This window comes from Mugil cephalus, chromosome 11 (assembly GCF_022458985.1).
Source record: "Mugil cephalus isolate CIBA_MC_2020 chromosome 11, CIBA_Mcephalus_1.1, whole genome shotgun sequence".
In the NCBI taxonomy this organism is placed as follows: Eukaryota; Metazoa; Chordata; class Actinopteri; order Mugiliformes; family Mugilidae; genus Mugil; species Mugil cephalus.
In genome coordinates this window covers 17619115-17639677 of record NC_061780.1, presented here as the reverse complement: position 1 = coordinate 17639677, position 20563 = coordinate 17619115, and the positions used below count along the sequence as shown (strand labels likewise).

At 41.9% G+C, this 20563-nt stretch overlaps 1 protein-coding gene across 1 annotated transcript; it reads right to left on the bottom strand.

The window, feature by feature from the left end:
- Positions 1 to 4228: 4228 nt before the first annotated feature.
- Positions 4229 to 20170, bottom strand: has2 (hyaluronan synthase 2). Its single transcript, XM_047597812.1, has 4 exons — positions 19455 to 20170; positions 10878 to 11504; positions 8689 to 8790; positions 4229 to 8537 (listed from the first exon to the last, which is right to left on the bottom strand). The coding sequence occupies exons 2-4, from the start codon at positions 11502 to 11504 to the stop codon at positions 7608 to 7610; spliced, it is 1659 nt and encodes a 552-aa protein (XP_047453768.1). The 5' UTR covers positions 19455 to 20170; the 3' UTR covers positions 4229 to 7607.
- Positions 20171 to 20563: the final 393 nt, after the last annotated feature.

Genomic DNA, 20563 nt, shown 5'->3' with positions numbered 1-20563 from the left:
TGTAATCGTTAACATGTGGCCAGTGATGTTTTGCAAAAGTTAAATACCTTTTTTTGTTGTTTGCTTTCAGTTAAAGCAATAGTGCAATTCTGATTAAGCTAATCAGTGCGTTTCACATGAACCAGTAATGATTCCTTTCCAAAGCTGAAGAGGATAGGACCAGCAACAGGGACAGAGTAAACTACAGCAACTCATATAGCACAGCTAATGGTGCATAAACTTGTAACTTGGGTTCTATGAATTCTCCTTCTCCTGTGGTGAAAGTAGAAAACGGAATCAAGGGCCGTAGCTTCAAAAATAATGCATTCAGACGAAGGCTAACACTATAAAAATGAAAGCAAGACAGCAAGATAGTATGCTGAAGAAAGAGAAAATGCCTGGAGAGACTGCAGGCATGTGTCCAGGGGTTGACATTGACACCAACCCGCCAAATGCGGATGAATTTCAGCAGTGGCAGGTAACACAGCCACTCCCACCAGCCACTTTGGCAGGCTGAATCTTATATGCATCTTTTAATTGTAGTTTTCTCAAACGACATCTGAAACAATAAACGAAACGCAGTGAGAGTGAAAGTGAAACTACAACACTGCAACTGCGTGGTCCATTCGTGGGCGATGTCACGTAGTCAAATATTCTCTTGGGATAACATGGCATGTGCATTTGTCATACACAGTTTGTTTAATTTCTCTCAATGTCAGAAGTGGGAAAAGCTCTGCAAAGCAGCTATAAATGTCCATATCATAAGATAACACAGTGTTCTCTAGCTCTTCCCACAGCCTGTATACTTATTTCTATCCCAAGGAGATTAAAAAACTTGATGAATAATGGTGAAATGTTTACTGCCATGAAAGTATACAACCAAAGCCAATCTAAAAATATTTTTGACTACCCTACCCCTTCTACTGCACTCAGCTTCAAGCCCATTAGTTCCAGCCGAAGACTTAAACACAGTTTCAATTGATAATTCCACACAACAGCTGGATGTTGTAATTTTCTGAAAGGATATCTCAGACAGAGAGACTACTTTCTCCTGTAGATTAACACAGGTTAAATTGCTCTTTACTGATTATTCTGAATTCGTAGTCATAGAAAGATGTCACCTACAGCAGCATTGTTTCTCATTGGTTTAATTTACAGGTGCTGGCCAGTAAATTAGAATATCATCAAAAACTTGATTTATCTCAGTAATTCCATTCAAAAAGTGAAATTTGTACATTATATTCATGCAATGCACACAGACCGATGTATTTCCAATGTTTATTTCTTTTAATTTTGATATTTATAAGTGACAACTAATGAAAACTCCAAATTTGGCATCTCAAAAAATTAGAATATTGAAAAGGCCAATGAAAAAAAATGTTTTTTTTAGAAATGTTGGCCAACTGAAAAGAATGAACATGAAAAGCATGCGCATGTATAGCACTCAATACTTAGTCGGGGCTCCTTTTGCCTCAATCACTGCATTAATGCGGCGTGGCATGGACTCGATCAGTCTGGCACTGCTCAGGTGTTATGAGAGCCCAGGTTGCTCTGATAGTCGTCTTCAGCTCCTCTGCATTGTTGGGTCTAGCGCATTGCATCTTCCGCTTCACAATACCCCATAGATGTTCTATGGGGTTAAGGTCAGGCGAGTTTGCTGGCCAATCAAGGACAGGGATACCATGGTCCTTGAACCAGGTACTGGTGGTTTTGGCACTGTGTGCAGGTGCCAAGTCCTGTTGAAAAGTGAAATCTGCATCTCCATAAAGTTGGTCAGCAGCAGGAAGCATGAAGTGCTCTAAAACTTCCTGGTAGACAGCTGCATTGACCTTGGACCTCAGGAAACAGAGTGTGCCAACACCGGCAGATGACATGGCACCCCACACCATCACTGACGGTGGAAACTTTACACTGGACCTCATGCAACGTGGATTCTGTGCTTCTCCGCTCTTCCTCCAGACTCTGGGTTCTTGATTTCCAAAGGAAATGCAAAATTTGCTTTCATCAGAAAACATAACTTTGGACCACTCAGCAGCAGTCCAGTCCTTTTTATCCTTGGCCCAGGCGAGACGCTTCTTACGCTGTTTCTTGTTCAAGAGTGGCTTGACACACGGAATGCGACAGCTGAATCCCATGTCTTTCATGCGTCTCTTCGTGGTGGTTCTTGAAGCGCTGACTCCAGCTGCAGTCCACTCTTTGTGGATCTCCCCCACATTTTTGAATGGGTTTGTCGTCACAATTCTCTGCAGGGTGCGGTTATCCCTAGAGCTTGTACACTTTTTTCTACCACATTTTTTCCGTCCCTTCGCCTGTCTGTTAATGTGCTTGGACACAGAGCTCTGCGAACAGCCAGCTTCTTTAGCAATCAACTTTTGTGTCTTGCCCTCCTTGTACAAGGTGTCAATGGTCGTCTTTTGGACAACTGTTAAATCAGAAGTCTTCCCCATGATTGTGGAGCCTTCAGAACAAGACTGAGGAACCTTTTAAAGGCCTTTGCAGGTGTTTTGAGTTAATCAGCTGATTAGTGTGGCACCAGGTGTCTTCTATATTGAGCCTTTTCAGAATATTCTAATTTTCTGAGATACTGAATTTGGTGTTTTCATTAGCTGTCAGTTGTAATAATAAAAATGAAAATGAATAAACACTTGAAATATATCACTATGTGTGGAAGGAAAGTATACAGTATACAAGTTTCACCTTTTGAATGGAATTACTGAGATAAATCAAGTTTTTGATGATATTCTAATTTACTGGCCAGCACCTGTAAATAGTTTTTGCACAATAGCAAAGGAGAATAAAACAACAGAACCTAAATAGATGAGAAAATGTGCTAGTCTGATAAATTGTTGGCTTTTCATATGCTGCCACTGATTTACAGTGCTTTTGTTAAATTGTTAAATAACCCTATATAAATAGCTGCAATTATGTAATGAATACTTGGTAATGTCAATGGAAAAACCTATTTGGACCACTGGATATTTTCAAATCAATGCAGTTTTCATCTTGTAAAGTTTCCGTTAATAGTGCCAGCGAAGAAAGCCAGCAGAGGACGTCTGACAGTAAGTTAGGAAACATTTGAACAACCAGAAAGAAAATACAAATTTTTCTCATTAGGATTCACATCACAATAAACGATTTAATGTCAGATTTGGACAATTTAGAAACACGGCTGATGCTGGAGCTGATGCTGGAGCTGTGACGCTGACCTGGCAGCAGGAGGTATGTGCAGGGTCCTGGGTTCAAACCCTGCAATTACGTAGTCTACTACTTCAGCCATGGCTGCCCTGCACACTATGTGTGTGTATCTGTCCAATAACTACGGATTCAGTTGATTCAACAAGGAACAAATACACGTTTTCTGGTTACAGAAAAAATTAACCGGCCAAATGGCACCAGCAGTCCATTTCCAATCAAACAGCTCAAACATAAACCTTGAAACAAGTCTTTGAATGTCTTGGGCAACATCTTTGTTGTTGATGTCCATGTTCCATTTATTTGGACTGACCACACAAGAAAAAAAAAAAAAGTAAACCGAAAGGGAGAACATGGTTTCAGTTTGCATTGCACACTGGCCAGTTCACTACGCAACAACATCAAACTATAATTTGGGCCAGACTGATTACATTTCTGAAAATCTAAACTTTTCATTCAAACAATGTGCTCATGCCAGTGCATGAGTACTCCCACACATGGACAACAGCATCTGTTTGGATGATGACAGGTATCTCCCTAATAAAATAGTTTTTAAGGTGGCAGCTGTACACACGCATTGCTCCTCGGCCAAAAGGTTTCAACAAAATTGGCAAAATCAAGTGTGGAAAAAGAATGAATGGCTTAGGAGAGGCTGCGATTGGACTTTTACAATTCCAAATTGCTGGTTTAAAGGTGGGAATGAAAAAAAAAAACAACAATTAAGGTACTTATCTTCATGGAAACGATACAAAACTAAAATGAAAAATTGCTCAAAAGCTAGGGTTTAGCTTTGGAATATTTTCAACATAAGTGCAGAACTAATGTTGGTTTTCTCCACACATGCTGAAATAAAACCTGCCCTAACAAGTCCTGATTAGGGGGAATCCTGCTCTTCCATGGCGTTTTTGGCTGTAATATTGTATGTGTGTGTGTGTGTGTGTGTGTGTGGTTTTATCTTTGTTGTTTTTAAATGCTGATGCAGTCGCGTGGGAAGAAGAGAACTCTGGATTTTGAAGAACCAACAACAAGCTAAATTAACACACTTGACACCTGCAAATTAAAACAATGGTTGTTTTTATTTGGCACAACACAAAAGTGCTTTATGATAATACTGCCCATGACTAGTTTGACATAGTTCAGCTGTCAGTCACTTATTACACCTTGAAATAATACCAAAAAAAATTAAAACGGCATAAAATGTCACTCATTTCATTGCTTATTAAGGCACCTCACAACTTATACAAAATTTGCAGACTATTACATATTTGTGCAAATGTTTCTGAATGTTTTTTTGCGTAGAAAATCTTCAGCCTCCTTTTAATTAAGGCACAACTTCATATACATAGTTTCAAGAAGAAAAAAAAAACTGTAACAATCATGTTCACATGTGGTTTACATTAAAGATCATTTCTGAATGTATTTATTGTTTTTGCAGTGTAGACATATGGAACCTTATGGGTTTTACATGAATACAGTCTCCTATAAACCACAGAATGGTCTTAAATAAATATGCTGGTTTCCTAACTAGGTACAAAGTACAAAAACACAGGTTCAACTCTTGCAATTTCTCTTGAAATCAATAACTTATCCCTACCAATTGCATTTTTTGTGTTGAAAATTACCAGCTCATCATTTCACATTATTTGGTCAGATATACAAGTAACTGTCAGAGCAGTTGGAAACACAACAAATACACTTTTTTCCATTTTTTCTTATAAAAACATGAATGAAACTTAAAATTAAAAAAAAAAAATCTTTGGTAGCTAAGCAAAAATAGAATAAAAATGTCTATGTATATAAAAATTCATTAAAAAATACAAAGTAAAAAGAAGTAAACGGCTACAGCAAAGGGCCGACAAGGCAGAGAAGTCCAGCTTTTACTTAGGAAGGAGCTGTGTATAAAAAGGACACCTTCATATCTGATATCACAAACAGATCATAAATTAACTTGAGACCGTCACGATGCGTCAGTCTCTGAGCGGCACCCTGACGCCTTGATGCAATGCAAAGAGAACCACTGAGGTATTTCATCTCGATTACGTCAAGCATGATGCTGGATGACGGGAGATATATAAAAGTGCGTTAAGAATTTAAGGGTAGTTCAGTTTCTTTGAAATGGAGTGGGATGAGGTGCTTATCCATAGTTGATGCTCTTAGTTTGTGGATGCAGAGGGGACAACTTAAATAAATCGGTATCAGTTCAAGTGTACGCCCCATTTAGAGTGTGTATATTGATCAACACTCTTTACAAAGTCATCATACTCCATACTGCTTTTACACTGCAAACTATTGCAAATTTACATCGTTGAACACGGCTGGCCTGCTACTAGTATTTACTGTCTGTGACTTTGGTGTTTTTAAGACACAAATGTTGTCATAGATTTAAACACCAATGTTAAATTCCATGTTCTGTTAAGTAAAATTACAATTCTTACTACTTTCCTGTTTGATACTGATTCTTTTTCAGTTCAATGCTTGGTTTTGTTGGCACTTCTATCTAAAAACTGGGAGCTTGCCAGTCACCATCTACTCTAGGTAATACACTAACTATGGGTAAGTACCGCTTACAACCCCACTTTAAAGTATCCAAGCTATCCCTTTAAACTCATGTCTGCTCCTGGTCTGTAGCAAACACCAGACTTGCTTCAGTCCACAATGCTGTTCCTTCCATCAAGTGCCCTTAATCAAGTTCCTATTCTCAGGTAGTTCTTTTTCTCATATTGTGGCATCATTTTCTCTCATTCAGTCTTTCACCTGTATTTTTCAACATAGCTAGAAGTAATGTAGCCACACTGATGCAATATGAGAAGAACGGAACAGAGTGAAGGGCATACAGCATGAAAGGTAAAAATCACAATGTCTTTGGATTGGAACACGTCCACCTTGTCTGCTTGGTGGTTATCATTCAACTTGGTAGAAAGAAATACATTAACAATAATAGTGTTAAAAAAACAACAACACTTTTGCAACATACACCCACGATTCATATAACAAAAAGGAGAAACACAAAACTCATTGTTCCTGTAAAAACAACACAGTCACAGCAGCAATGATACACCCCCCTTCTCTTGTGGTCACATGTTCACCTGATCAAGTGGAGATTACATCTACCAGTCAGCGATCAGTCTGAGATTCTTCACTTTGTAAACGATGAGGAAAATCACGCAGACATGTCATATGGGAATAACAGCAAACATGTTTGTATGGTATGATGGTTTCACATTCACGAACACACATTCAGCGTGTGAGTGACCTATTTGATTTAATTTTAAACTCAAGCATTGCAACTTGTCACAACTTAGCTGTACAGAGTAGAGGGATGGTAGGAGTCACACTTAGGTTACAACCTGTTGAAATAAGAATTCCACAGAGTACGTGACAAGTGCTTTCTTGTTGCTGGCATCAGAGGCAAGGTAGGCCGGTTATCTGATTTTTTTTGTACCAATTCCAGATGTGTTGTTTACTGCCTGATGATTAACAGGCGAAGAGTACAGGGAAGTTCATGTATTTCCCATATGACATGGGTGCAATGCAAGAAAGTGAGCAGCTCTCCATTTTTAAAGCCCTTTCGGCACCCCTCCATCCTTTGATATTGAAAGTTCTTCCCAAAACAGATATAAACACTAAAAAGGTATGCCCATGCATTGCCCCCGAAACTTTTAATGCTGAGACAGGTGTATTTCTATTTTGTTTTTTCACGTTAGAGTGGGCACCTCAGCTATTCATTAGATCCTCACTGAATATCCACTATTAAACTAATGGCATGCTGCTGATGATAGCCTCTATCAGCACCTTTAACTGTTTCTGATGCAACCAACAATGTGATGCAGTCATTTAGTGGAGTAACCTCGGTAGGCCTTTTCAAATGGCTTCCCTGTAGTGGGTGCAACACATAGATTTTTAGTTGAGGTGCGCATACTTATAGACGCAATGGTGCTCTGGAGGTAAAATATTCATACAGGTGAAGTTAAACCCCAATGGAGGAAGCTAAAATCCACAGTTTTTTTTACCAAAGTTACGAATGTTAGACTGAAGCCCAGTGAAAATGACATGGGTAAGAGGTAGCTAATATTACAAAGCCTAGCACTCTCGCTGCCAACTGTAATATTGGTAATCTTGACATTCTGACTTAGCTAGTCAGCCTCGATGAGTTGACCTTTGGCTGAACATCTTAGATTAAGCAAATCTAGGTAAAATTAACTAACGAACACGCAGGTCATGAATGTTATGGTCACAGTCACTGCTGTTTATATGCGTTTACCATTCAAGTTAAAAAAAAAATAAACAAAAAACCTCTCGTTCTTTTCCCATTTTGGTTGAACTCAGCCGATTTTGCCTCCAGAGCTGCTCTGCACCTGCAAAACCTTTAAATACCAACAACAATGTGAGGGCAACCCAAGAGAGTTCAGTGGTAAAGGAAGACCGTAGTCTGTAAGTCATACGTCCAGCACCATATCATAGTGTGTTTCCTTCTTCCTCTTCCCACACTTGTTTATGAGCACTGTATACAATGTCAACAGTATGACCCAGTAACTGGCATACACGACTGCCCCTATGATTAGAACAAGCTTCTCCGATTCGGGAAAGGGTCTTCTAGTCTGTAATATTATTGTGTATATAATCCCAATGAAGAGGATGGTGAACCAGACCGATATTGGAATCAGGCCGATGAAGTTCACCACAATTGTTTTCCTCCCAGATGTCCCCCATCCAGACTTGTTGATTGTTGCTATCGCAAACATTTTGGCTGGTAACAGGCTAGACATATACAGTACAGAATAGAACGACATGAACACCATGACTATGTTACCTCTGAGGCAGCTTGCGAATGACGACTTAATCAGTGCCACTGCTTGCACGATGAGTAAGAACAACAGAATATTCCATAGCCTACCCTGGTAGAAGAGTTGGATCGCAGTGGCGATGAGAAAAAATGGGAAGAAGCCGGTGATCACGGCCTCATAAGTCATCCATAGATGGTGCTTGTGGAACCACATGGAGTTGTAGAGCCATTCTCTAAAATATGACTTACTCCATCGAGTCTGTTGATTGAGCCACCGCAGATACGTAATCGGCGTCTCTGTAAGGCACTTTGAGCGTGCAGTGTATTTGGTTGCATACCCGAGGCTAAGAACTCTGTTTGTGAGATGACGGTCATCCCCAAAACTGCAGTGGGATCCCATGAAGGTCTGATTGTACCAGTCCTCAACAAACTCGTGCAGGAGGGAGTTTCGGTACATTCCTAACGGTCCACTGATGCACTGAACGCAGCCGAAGTAAGACTGGCATGCCCGCTCAATGTTGAAGGCCATCCAGTACCGTACACTGCTCAGGAAGGAAACCCATGACTCATATTTGTTTAGGATCTATGGAGGGATTGATAATCAAAAAAAAAAACAAAAAAAACAAAGGAGAACATTTTAAATACAGTTTAGATTGCAACTCTACTAATACTTGTACTTGTTTTCTAAATGTGACAGGTGCAGAAGAACATGCTGACAATCTTTTTTAATCTACCTGTACGTCTCCTCCGACGCCTCCCACCATTGGGTCCTCCTCCAGAACCTTCACCATCTCCACTGATGATGCCGGGTCCAGCATAGTGTCAGAGTCGCACACCTTAGGAAAACCCCACAAACAAAATAGTGAGTTGACCAAAATTCACCTGTATCCATGTGTTCAGATAGGAAGCAAACTCATATTAGAGAGGCAAAGACGCATGCATCCGTGTGAGACAAGTAGCATTCTCTGTGCTGATAAATTAAACGTGTGGAGAAAAGATGAGCTTAACTCCAATTCCACACAACAATGGTCTGAGTGAAAAGTACCAATCTGAACTGCGTAAAATCTCGTGCGCCAGAGATCAGAGTAACTGCTTTCATCTGAAACATGTTCGGCCATCGCCCCACTATCTTTCCTATGTTCTTTTGTAGCTCTCCCTTCTATAAATGGTAATGTTCCTGATTAAAAAAAGCAGGCGTTAAAAACAAACCCAATCCCCATTTACTAACATCAGATGTTGTTTATTATGCGTAGCGTCTGATGATAGTGGAAAGGTATGTAACTCCCGATCTTAAATGTTGATGGGTACCGGCATGATTACTGGCAGCGCTGCAACTAAGTTCATTGGAAATCTGTCTTTGGGGCAGGCTGAAACCAGCTGCAGGTGTTAGATAAGACAAAAGCACAAAGTTATTATTTATTTTATTTATTATTTATTATTATTATTATTTTTATTATTATTATTTTTTACCAACTCTCCTTTATATATATATATATATATATATATATATATATATATATATATATATATATATAATACTCACTCATTAAATGTTCTTGTCTTGTCTATAACAGCACTCTTTTGAATATTACAGAACAATTGGGACACGGTAATACGTTGATCATTTACCTACAAAACTGTTACTTGTGCACAAGCTAATTCTCAAATTCACTTCATCTTTCCAGTTTCATGAAACCTACAGTACGTTGAATAGTGTTCACATTAAAAAAGGTAGATAAACTGCAGTGAGATAGACTGTGGGTCACGGACAAACCGCCCATTATTCTCCGTAGCTTAACACAGTCGTTCATTCATTCATAAAAAGAACAACATTGTCATTGGAAATAACATATCACACCATTTAATAGTAGATTATGGGAAAAAGGCGTGGAGTCATGTGTAGCCCAGACTATGACACATGACCACTCCACCCTTCAAATTAATTTGACTCTCCAGATACACAGTTTAATGTGAGACCGTGTTAGTGGGGCTCACCGTGGCTCCAAGTGGCACTTATGTGACACTGTTGCGTTAGCTGACATTAGCCACTGACAGCTACTAGTCACAGCGGACCAAGTAAGGCCAAAGCCGGAGACTCCCCTAGTGAGCAAATTTATTACAAATTACTTCTTTGACCCTGATAATGATCAGACGATATATCTCCTCAACAGCCCACATTTCTTTTAACAATCACTGCCTGCAGGATAAAATAAGTTTCTGCTGCTTCAGCTCATGACTTTAACTACTTGGCACTGCTGTTAATGTTTTTAGGCACTGTTTATATTTCAGTCCACACCAGCACACAATGGAGACTGTATAAAGACAGACGCCAGGGAAGTGGATTTGCCAAAGAGTTCCCCAAATATAACCATTTAGGCCTAAAAAAGCTGACTGTATGATAAAAAATACATTTTTCTTTTTAGCTTATATATGCATAAAAATGTAACCTGTCTCTGCTACACAGCTGTGGGCTCTGACTCTGAATACCACTCATGTACATGATGTAACACTCAGCCCCGTGAAACAGATCTGTTTTTACACTTAGACACCAGCTACTGCTGCCCCTCTTCATGCTACACTTCACAACACGATGCACACAGCCACCGTCCGCCTAAAAGCAACACAAAAAGCTCTTTGTGGAGCCCGTATTTGGCTTGGCACGGCTCTCCTTACTCCTCTTCATCGTCTCTCTTTCTGTTTTCCCTCTGTCATCATTTTGTGCTTGCTAGTTTGGATATCCTTCAGTCTAGCTTACACTCTCACCTTCTCCTGCTACTATTCAGATGTCACCTGTCCTTGTCTTCTTACCTGTGTGTGTGTGTGTGTGTGTGTGAACATGTGTCCAAAAATATAAGAGAACAACTGACTTCTTCAATATGCCCCTGTTAATCAAATGAACAGGTTTCTAATTTGTCCGCCTTACCTGCACATAGTCCACGCTCCTCCCCAGTGCTTTGAAGGCCGTATACATGACCTCTCTCTTCCCTCCCCATTTCTGCATGATGCACACACACTTGTTGCCCAGCACCAGCCTGGAGATCTGCTGAAGGCTCTCGGCGTAGCTCTCATCCGTCTCCTCCGGCCCTCTGCTGTGGTAATTACTCCTCCACACGTACGTTGCCGATTTGTCCCATCCCATGATCTCTTTAAAAATATCCATCATGTACAGGTCGTCGTCCGAGTTCCCGTCGATCACCATGATCACCTTGATCCCCGGGTAAGTCAGCCTCTTCACCGACACCAGGCATTTTCTCAGGTAGTTCGGGTCCTCTTGGTACGCCGCGATGCACAGCGCCAGGGATTTGTTCAGTTTGATCGGCGTCTCCAAGGATCGCCGCATGTTTCGGTGTTCTAAGAGTGCAAACAGGCTCTGGATGATGAGGTGGACGACCAAGATGGCGCCGTACAAGCCGAAGGATAGGTGATTGCGGGCTGTGGTGAAAAACTGGTAGCCCATGATGTAGGCGGTGGAGATGCCCACCAGGAGGGACACCCCGAACATGGTGGTCCCAAATATCCTCAGGTAAGTGAGAACTCTTTGACACTTCATCTATGGACAAAAGAAAAGGATTCAATTTAGTTTGGGGTAAAAGTTTCACACTGACTGTTTTTACGTTCCATTTTCATTCTAACACATCTGAAAATGTACAGGGAAATTTGGAGCCTCATATTAAATACAATGATTTAATTGCAATGCATAAAATATGGAAAATGCTTATTCATTGCATATGTCCAGGCACATAAACCTTTTATGTTTCGCTACAACAAACCCAGGTAGAGAAAACTGTAAGGTCTCCCTTTTATTTTCACCCCCTCTTTCCCCTTCCCCCCCTCTGTCTACCCCTTCCCAAACTCCCTGTCTAAATGTCAGACAGTTGTGAGTAGCCGATTGTTCCAACTCCCCCTTTACTGTGGGTGGGCGCACATTTGCAAGATTTCTTGACCTAATTAACCAACCAGCTGGCTGCCCCTGTCAGCCATCCAAGCTCCGAGCACTCTTTAGATGTTAGGGAGAAACGGTGATTACGATAATTATTTTATCTGCAGAAACCGAAATCCGAGCATTTCAGGTCAAAAAAAAAACCTTATAAGGAGATCTGATCTAGACGGATTATTCGCTGCGTTTTTATGTGAGGACCGTTGGAGAAAGTCCACTGCTTTTGTGTCTAAATCCTGAGAAGCAGCCTTTCATGAGCCTTACTGGGCCTTGCTGCACAAAATCTTTCGGCTCAAACACTTGAAGTTTGTTTCCAGCCGTTATTATGTTGCTACCGCCATCTGTTTGGCAGGCCAACGGAGACCCACTCAGCGTGGCTCGGCTCGGCTCAACTCAGAGCGGACCACCCTGTGATGTCATCTGTTTATATCTCCGTGGGAAGAAGAAGAAGAAGACAAGAGCTTTTAAGATTCTCTAATGTTGCCTGTTTGCATCCCTACTGCGACTCCCTGAAGACAGTGCTGCAAGTAAAAACTTTTACATAGGATGAAGATGTTCAGTAAAGAGAAGACGGGTGTGGCAATGAACTGCTTTAAACATGATGAAAAACATACCTATTGTGCAGAGGAGAGAGTGTGACCTTTTGACATCGGGAGGGTTAAAGTCCTTTGGTCACTGACTCAGTGTGACGCCGCCCGTTGTGGGACATTAACATTATTTAAGCTTTTCAGGTGCATTTCAAACAGCTGCATCAAAAGACCTGGGCGTACATTCAGTGAACCGAACAAAAAATATTTATATGATCATGTCTATAACACCATGTAAGCTACAGATGCACTGCATATCAGGCCTCAACATCTGCGGCTGAAAATTGAGCCAAAAAAAAAAAAACTGTACTTCTGTAAACGGCCACTTGAAGCTGGCTCCAGATGTGAGTCCATTCCCAGCGACCTTTGTGTTAAAATTCTCAAATTTACAGCAGAAATAAACACAGCTGGGCACAAAAAAATGACTTTGGTCTCTATAGTTAATTTAACCATTCACTCAAAATTTAATGAGAGCTTAAACGTGTGCATAATCATCATAATCCTCAGCCACTTTGAGCAACAAGTGAGTTCTGTTCTGGTGTCACCTGCACTGGAAACGTCACCCTTTTGTCTCATTTTTTGATTTAACTTGAACTTAAGTGGGGTCAGACGCTGCCAAGGTGGCAACACCCGGAGACAAAACACTAAGCTTTGAAACTGCTCCTCACGCTTCATCCACACACATACAGATGATGTACATTTGGCTTAGACATGCAGCGCACGTAAAGCAGAGCGGGCAATAAAGTCATCAAACGAAGTGAACACAGGGCCAAGAGATGTTTGTAATTTGGTCAGAGTTCCTCACACCACACCTAAACACAAAAGACAGATGGTGGGAGGAGGAGAGTACTGAACGGAGTGATAAAGGGAGAAAGTCGTAAAGGAGGGGCAGGATAAGCTTCGTAGGGAGAGGAAAGCGGATAATGGTGAGCTGAAAAAGTGACAGATCACTGGAAAGATGAGAAAAACAAAGCGCGACACACTAAGAGAGCAGCAGAAGCCGAGAGACGGAGAGACACCCATGCTCACGCCCCTTGGCTTGGACATAATGCCTTGTTCATTTGATCGCTGGATGAGAAGGCCACAACCAGTGTAGCTGGCCCCCTCTGGCACGTGGCAAGCCTCTTAACGTCAGCCGCTCATTTACAAGACCCCTGACACACACACATATGTACATATAAAAGCTCATTTCACTAATGCCAAGCGTTCGAAAGACTGTGTGTCTGTAAAAATACACATTTTAATTGTGTTAAGCTGACCTACTACAGCCTGTTCATGTGTGTTTACAACTATACAAGGTAGTGCCGAATGAACTGCTTCACCTTGTCTCTGTGCAACACACTTTAAATGAACTCGAGAAGACTAAAAGGGTGTCAACAAACCGCACAATATGTACCCAACGATAAGCACATCAGCAAAACGTACATATCAACTAGGAATTTATAGTTTTCCTTTCACCTTTTGGGCTGTGGGAGAAAACCTAAAAAAAAAAACTTTGAGGAAACCACAGCAGACACAGAGAAGGTGTAAACTCCACACAGTGTTTGTTGCTTTTGACCAGTTTATAGGCCACACTCCGCTGATGTGAAATTCTTGCTCTGCTTAACAGTTTATGGTCAAATTATAAAGCCAAACTGTGAAACTATATTTAGGTTGTGTTCCGAGGGCTTTCCCCTCTCTACACACCAAGTGAATTTTAGGTTGCTCTTCTCTTTGACACGTCTCATGAACAATTTTGGGGCGTACAAAGGTCAGATATACGGCAAGATCAGACAGCAGAAAGACAAACTGCAGTCTTAACGTTAGTCACAGTGCATTATGGCCCCCGGGTCCTGTGAGACAAACCCTCTAATCAGAGCAATATCTCTGACAGTGGTGTTGTCGACCTTTGGATGATGTCACTGTGGAGCGTGTATGTGTATCTTTGCGTGTCGGTATATGGCATGTAACTACTCAAGCCGAACGTGTTATTAACACGTGTTGATGATGTCACTCCAGCTTTCGGTTTGTTTTTATGTCTTGGCATGTGTGAGGGATAGAACCCCGTCACTGTCTCATTTTTATGACATGTGTGTGTGCGTGTGTTCAACCCAATGGTGACCTTGTGTTGGATGCTGCTGCAGTTTCACTCTGACGCTATTTGCGGTCCCAAGAGTGAAACTCCCACCATCTCTGTCTCAAAGATAACATTACACTGATGAATAATCTTAAGCCAATGAATGAATGAAATGAATGCATAAATGAATGAACGAATTGTAGGAAGGGTGTCTTGTGGTGTCTGACAACAGGACGTTGTTAGTGGGGGGTCTTTGGGTCCTATGGGTTGAGGGGAGGGGCCCCTGTGGATCAGGCTTGTTCTAGTGCATCCCACAGATATTTGAGTAGTTTGGGACAAAATATTTTTGTGTGTGTGTCTATGTCAGGTCATCTGATGTGGTCTAGGTGGGTGGTACATGTTTAAATGACATCCACACTAATGCCAGATCCAAACGTTTCTCAGCAGAACATTGTATTGTCATAATATGGTACTGAAAAGTACTAGTTGTTACAGCCATTTACAGTGTGCTTTTGTAGTGCTACGTAGTTGTCTGACCAAATGCACAACCTGCAACCTGCTATAATGGAAACTGATATTATCCATAGAAATTGAACTTAAGGTTGAGATTATAGAACCGATTCTTGGTCCTCAGCTTGAGGTGATTTTCTTGACAGTATTAAATCACTCATTATGCTTGTGACAAACCCTGCAGGGTGGACAGCTGTCAGACGAACATGTGGCCTGTCTGATGTAACGAGAATGCCATTGACTCAGGGTAGTTGCCAAACACTGCCCATGTGTGAACCGTGTGTTTTATCCATTGTGTGGTATGATGACATATATGCGCGCTACAAAGAGGAAGAGATGGGTTGGCTCACATGAGAGCAGTGGAATTTCTGTCAGCGGGGTTCCAGTTCAAGGCCTGTGACGGAACATAAAATATAACAGCGCTCACCAGACTGCGTCCGTGTGTCTTCGCACTGTAGGAACTATATTTCACATTCATTCTACGTGTGTGTGCGCTCTGCACAGTGACCCACAAGGACAGCTGATGGTGTCTGTGTGGAGCTGAGATATCATAAAGTTTACATCGTTATGTTAGTATGAGTCAGCAGTCACTGGCTGGAGGCATGACATTCACAAATCAGTGGCGCTGGCGTGAAGGGTGCTATTCACGGATTAAACGTCAGTGAGAGCCGGCTGGTATACTGGGCATGACTATGGTTTAAGACTGGCAAATACCATTAGCAATGCCTATGTCTCTATGAACTGACAGCAGATAGAGTCACACAAAGATGTTGTTAATTATATTTATGGTTTTCTAACCCTAAGCCTTGGGATCCACTGAGGATATACTGGAAAAAATTTTATGTTGCCATCACGACAGTATTAGAAAAGCAGACCTGCTGAAGTCATGCACACCTACGAAATCTCAAGTGAACTATCTGCCAACAGAAAGAAGAAAAAAATAACACTTTGGAAGAGACACATGGTCTGGAGTGTGCACGAGCGATGCATAAAGTGATCTTCTGTGTGCATCAAGTTATGTCTCTGTGTATACAGGGCAGTGCCGGAAGAAGCCAGGGTGCATTAAAAAAGCATTAAAAGTGGAGATGGCCCTCGTGATGGCTGTAGGTGGACGCAGGAAAGGCTCTTGAGAAGATAAGTGGAGAGGGAGCGGTATGGAAAGACTGGAGCGTTGGCTGAGTTGCAAATACATGTCTGCTTCCATGCTTTCTAATGTAGTAGGTGGTGAATTCATGATAGAAATGTCTTCTTAATATGAATCATTTAGGCATACCCCCCAGCCCCCACATGGGGTCACAGATATTGTGAGGGTCATTATAAGAACCACAGCGAAACACCATCCACTGCGCTACTCCCCACATTATTGGAATCAGGTGGTCAGGGCCCAAACTGGCAATGGCTCAACGTTACAAGTTTTTTTTTTACACTCCCCTTTTCCTCTCTCCTCCATCCTCCAGTGTCTCTTTATTTCCTCACTCACTTTCTGAATCTTATTAGAATCGGTATGTCTGACAGTGGTAAAGGAGCAGAGGTTACGACATTCTAGTTAAGTGTTTTGCATTACCCTGCACCTCTAACAGCGTCTTCATTATCTGATTGTTATCTTGTTCTGTTGCCGCAGCCGTTGAGGTCATTTAATTAGGTTCAACTTAAAAGGGAACGTGGACGAGGAAGCTGCAATTTGTGCATTAGATTGAATGCTGAGGTAAATCCGCTTTCGGTTCTGAGGCCAGGGATGAGTCTTTTCACTCATCACCGTTGTAGGAAGGCGAGTGGGAGAAGAGAAGCAGAGTGAGTCGAAGGAGCGGAGCATTTAAAGCAGGTTGGACAGAAGCAAGTGAGAGACGGAGGGAGGGAGGGGGGAGGGAGAGAGGGGGTAAGAGACTGGAGTTGCAGTGGCAGACTTGGCCCGGTTTGCCGCCAGCTGAGGCACTGGAGCTCTGCCACTGTGGCAGACTCCGAAGTATAGATGTGGCTAGGTCGGGAATGCCTCCTTCTCCGGCATTCCTGTGTGTCATCCCTTGTTTGAGTTTCTTCTTTTGCCTTTTCTTCCTTCTCAGCATTTGCACAATGAGAAATTTAACTTGTCATGTTTGTGGGAAAACAGTCAGCTTGGCTTCTCTTTCTTCTACAAGCCACAGAAAGTTTAAAAATGCCTCAGCATTTGGGAATCCGGCTCGTCTCGCTGCGTCACCCATTGATCCGACGCTTCCTCTGTCTGACCGCAGACTGCTATCAGCAGTGCTCTAAAATAACACAATAGAAAAGTCCATTCATGGCACTCTGTGTTACCACAATTGTGCGCGAAAGATAATGATGACGCCCACCGTCACATCCATTGGATGAATGAAAAAATTAATGAAAGAATGAACACAGTATGACTGGCAGCATAAATGAATAAAAAAGAGTTCAAGACACTGATTTAGATCTAAAGTTTTCCTGAACTTTGCCACAGTATATAGCATGGGTGGTAAACCGGAGTGTTGCAGGGGTGCAGCTCCACAAACACTGCTTGCTTTCTGAGGCTTACTTTAATTTGCACTGTAACTCGTGGATATATGGCAGTAACCCTCCCTGTCATACTCTGTGCAACTCAGTATGAGGTAGTGGGAACCCAACTCAAGCCCTCAGTGCTGCCAAGCTACCATACCAAGGGAACCTGGAAAAACTGTGGCATTAATGCGAGAAAGATGAGGTAGATCGGTGGTGGTATTCATATTGTATGCACTCTCTTCTAGCGTCAGTAGGTTTGCCCAGTCGTCGCGAACCCCAAGGCGCTATACACTAGGACCCTTGCTGAGAGCAGTAATGGCACGTGAGACTTGTTGTGAGCTCTAATGGAGGCCAGCCATGGAATGCCTTCCTGTAAACTGCTCTGCTTCGAAGAACATCCTGTAGCTCTGATGAGTCTGCAGTATGTGACTTTGCAAAAAAAGTAAATTTTCCAACTTCTTTAGGCTTTACCTTCTATGGTAGACAATTGCAAGTTTGCCATACATAGTAAATAACATCTACTTTAACTTGAATTTAACAAGCACTGGAGTTGCATTGCCCGCCCGAGTGTACACTGAGCCCTGCACTCAGCAGAGGGACTACCTGGAGGACTGATTAGAAACAGTCTGCTGGTATTAGTTCGGGTATGTTGACAAGGACGGAAGGTCGACTCATGCACATATGTGTTTTTTTTTTTTTTTTGTCAACATCTACATCTGCACTGTAAGCTAAGTAAGAAACGGGACACTGATTAGCGGGGAAGCTACTTTAAATTTTCTTTAAAAGGTACAATACTGGAGATACAGCCTTAAAAAAACACTGACACTTGGGGGGATATAATCATGAGGTCAGCTTGGTGCATCTTGAAAAGATGATGCAGGTGTGTAGGAAGCAGATTCCTTGTACTGGATAAAAAACTTTACTATTACTCCATGGATGAATGTCAAGAATGCTCACTCATCCAACTCACAGATGGGCATTCCTGGCGTGGGCCATACAGTGCTATCTGTGCACTGAGAAGGCAGCAGGAAGGAGGAAGAGAATATGCCAAAGTGGTGTGACAGATGTTCATTTGCTTTTGGGCATATGTCTGCATACTGTTGCTTGTGTGGTGGGTGTGTGGGGGAAACGGTGAGAGATTAACTGATGAACGTATCAGCAAGATATCTGCTTGCCACCGCTAATATTAGTCACGCTATCATCGACAGTCACTTTCTGCTGGTGTAAAAGATAAACGCTACTTGTATTCTCGTGTGAAATGACTGGCTTCGACATTCGGCATCAAATTACGCGCTCCTACGGCAAGACACGCTGAACGTGTCCGATCCAGTCATCTCATTGGCTCGCGAATCTCAAAGACGTCATCAATTTAGTTTATTCTCAGTATATAACCACTGATTTATAGGACGAGCGGAGTAATCCGAATGAATGGTTTCCATTCTTCCCGGCACAGCTGGACAAGGATAAATTCAGACGTCGTTTCTTGTAAACAGATTCCACTTTTGAGACACATATTTTGTCGTTTGAAATTAACAGCAGTTTAAATAAGGCAGCTAACACATGTGCTCCTTATTTACAACATTTTTAGACGAGCTCTTGGCTCTTTACGCACTATCTGCTGCGGCGCTTGAGGAGAAATAAAATGACAACAGCCGCAGATAGTTTGCCTCCCAAATTTAAGCATCACTCCTTTCGCTGAATTTAAATGTTGCACAGGGTACTAATGAGTTATAATCGTGAAACCAGCCCCGTTTAAAACACTGCACTTCTGCGTATCGTTATGTTTACTTTCATTCTTGAATTTGAACAATTCCCAAAACACTTCTGGATAAGAATGAGTGTCTTCCGATAAAACGGATATCACCGTCTGTCAGCGCGTTGCAGGGTCCCTGGAATATATGCTCAGTGGCCGCCTACCTTGAAGCAGCTTCTGTCCTCTCGTCTGTCCTTGAGAAAGGATGCGGTCAACTGCGTCGACTCTGGTGCCGCTCCACAGGCAGAAGAAGTAGCGACAAAGTTTGAGTAGTAATGACTTTCATGAATCCACTCAAAATGGTCCTCATTAATTAAAAGAAGACAAAAAAGAAAGAAATGAAAGAAAACGTGCGCCTCCTGTTTTCAGCTGGAAGCTAAAACAAAAATAAAAAAAACGACGGATTTCCTCTTTAACTTCTAACAGTCTGTCTGCAGTCACTAGCCGTGGAGCGCATGCATCTTTGGTGCACAGACACAAACATCATGTTAGTCAACTTTGGCATCATTCATGTAAAAAAGTATAAATAAAATGTAGACTATGAGAAAATGATAAATATTCTTCTCCATCAACTTCTGTCAGTTTCATTCATATTTTGAAAGGTCTTCAAAAAGCCATCAACGCTGGCAGCGTCAGTCACATTCAAAAGAAGATTTTAAAAAAAAAAAAATAATAAAAAAGTTTCCAGCAACAACTCTACACTGATAAAATATGTACCAGAACTGTTGTATTTTTGCTCATCAGTATTTATACAGCCCAGTCTCCCCGAGCATCCAGGTTTCACAGAGCGCGCAGAAGTGGCCAAAAGTCTCTCTGCCGCTGTTTCAGCTGTCTAATTCCTTCCAGACGGATATGTGTGTGTGCAGCCTCCTTTATGGGCTGCTGCGGTTCCAAAGCCCCTTTTACCGGGCTACAACAGATCGGTGTGTTGTTTTAATACGAGGGGGAAGGTTTGGGGGGTTTGGGGGGTGTAAGGAGGAGCGACAGAGTGTGTGTGGGGGGAGAGAGAGAGGGAGAGACTCACCCTTTCAAACTCAAGTAGTGACAATCAGCCAGAGAAAGCTACTTGCATTATTAACTCGCCATGCCCCCATTCATTGAGAGTTCAATCACAACTATACCCAGCGTGGAAAGTGACACAGCTCCAACATCAGTGCGCACTCCCTGGCAGTATAAGTCGACTTGATATGTGCCATGATGAATGTATGATCACAAAAAAAAAATAAAAATAAAAATAAAAAATATATCATCCAGAAAGAAGTTAGACACTGCG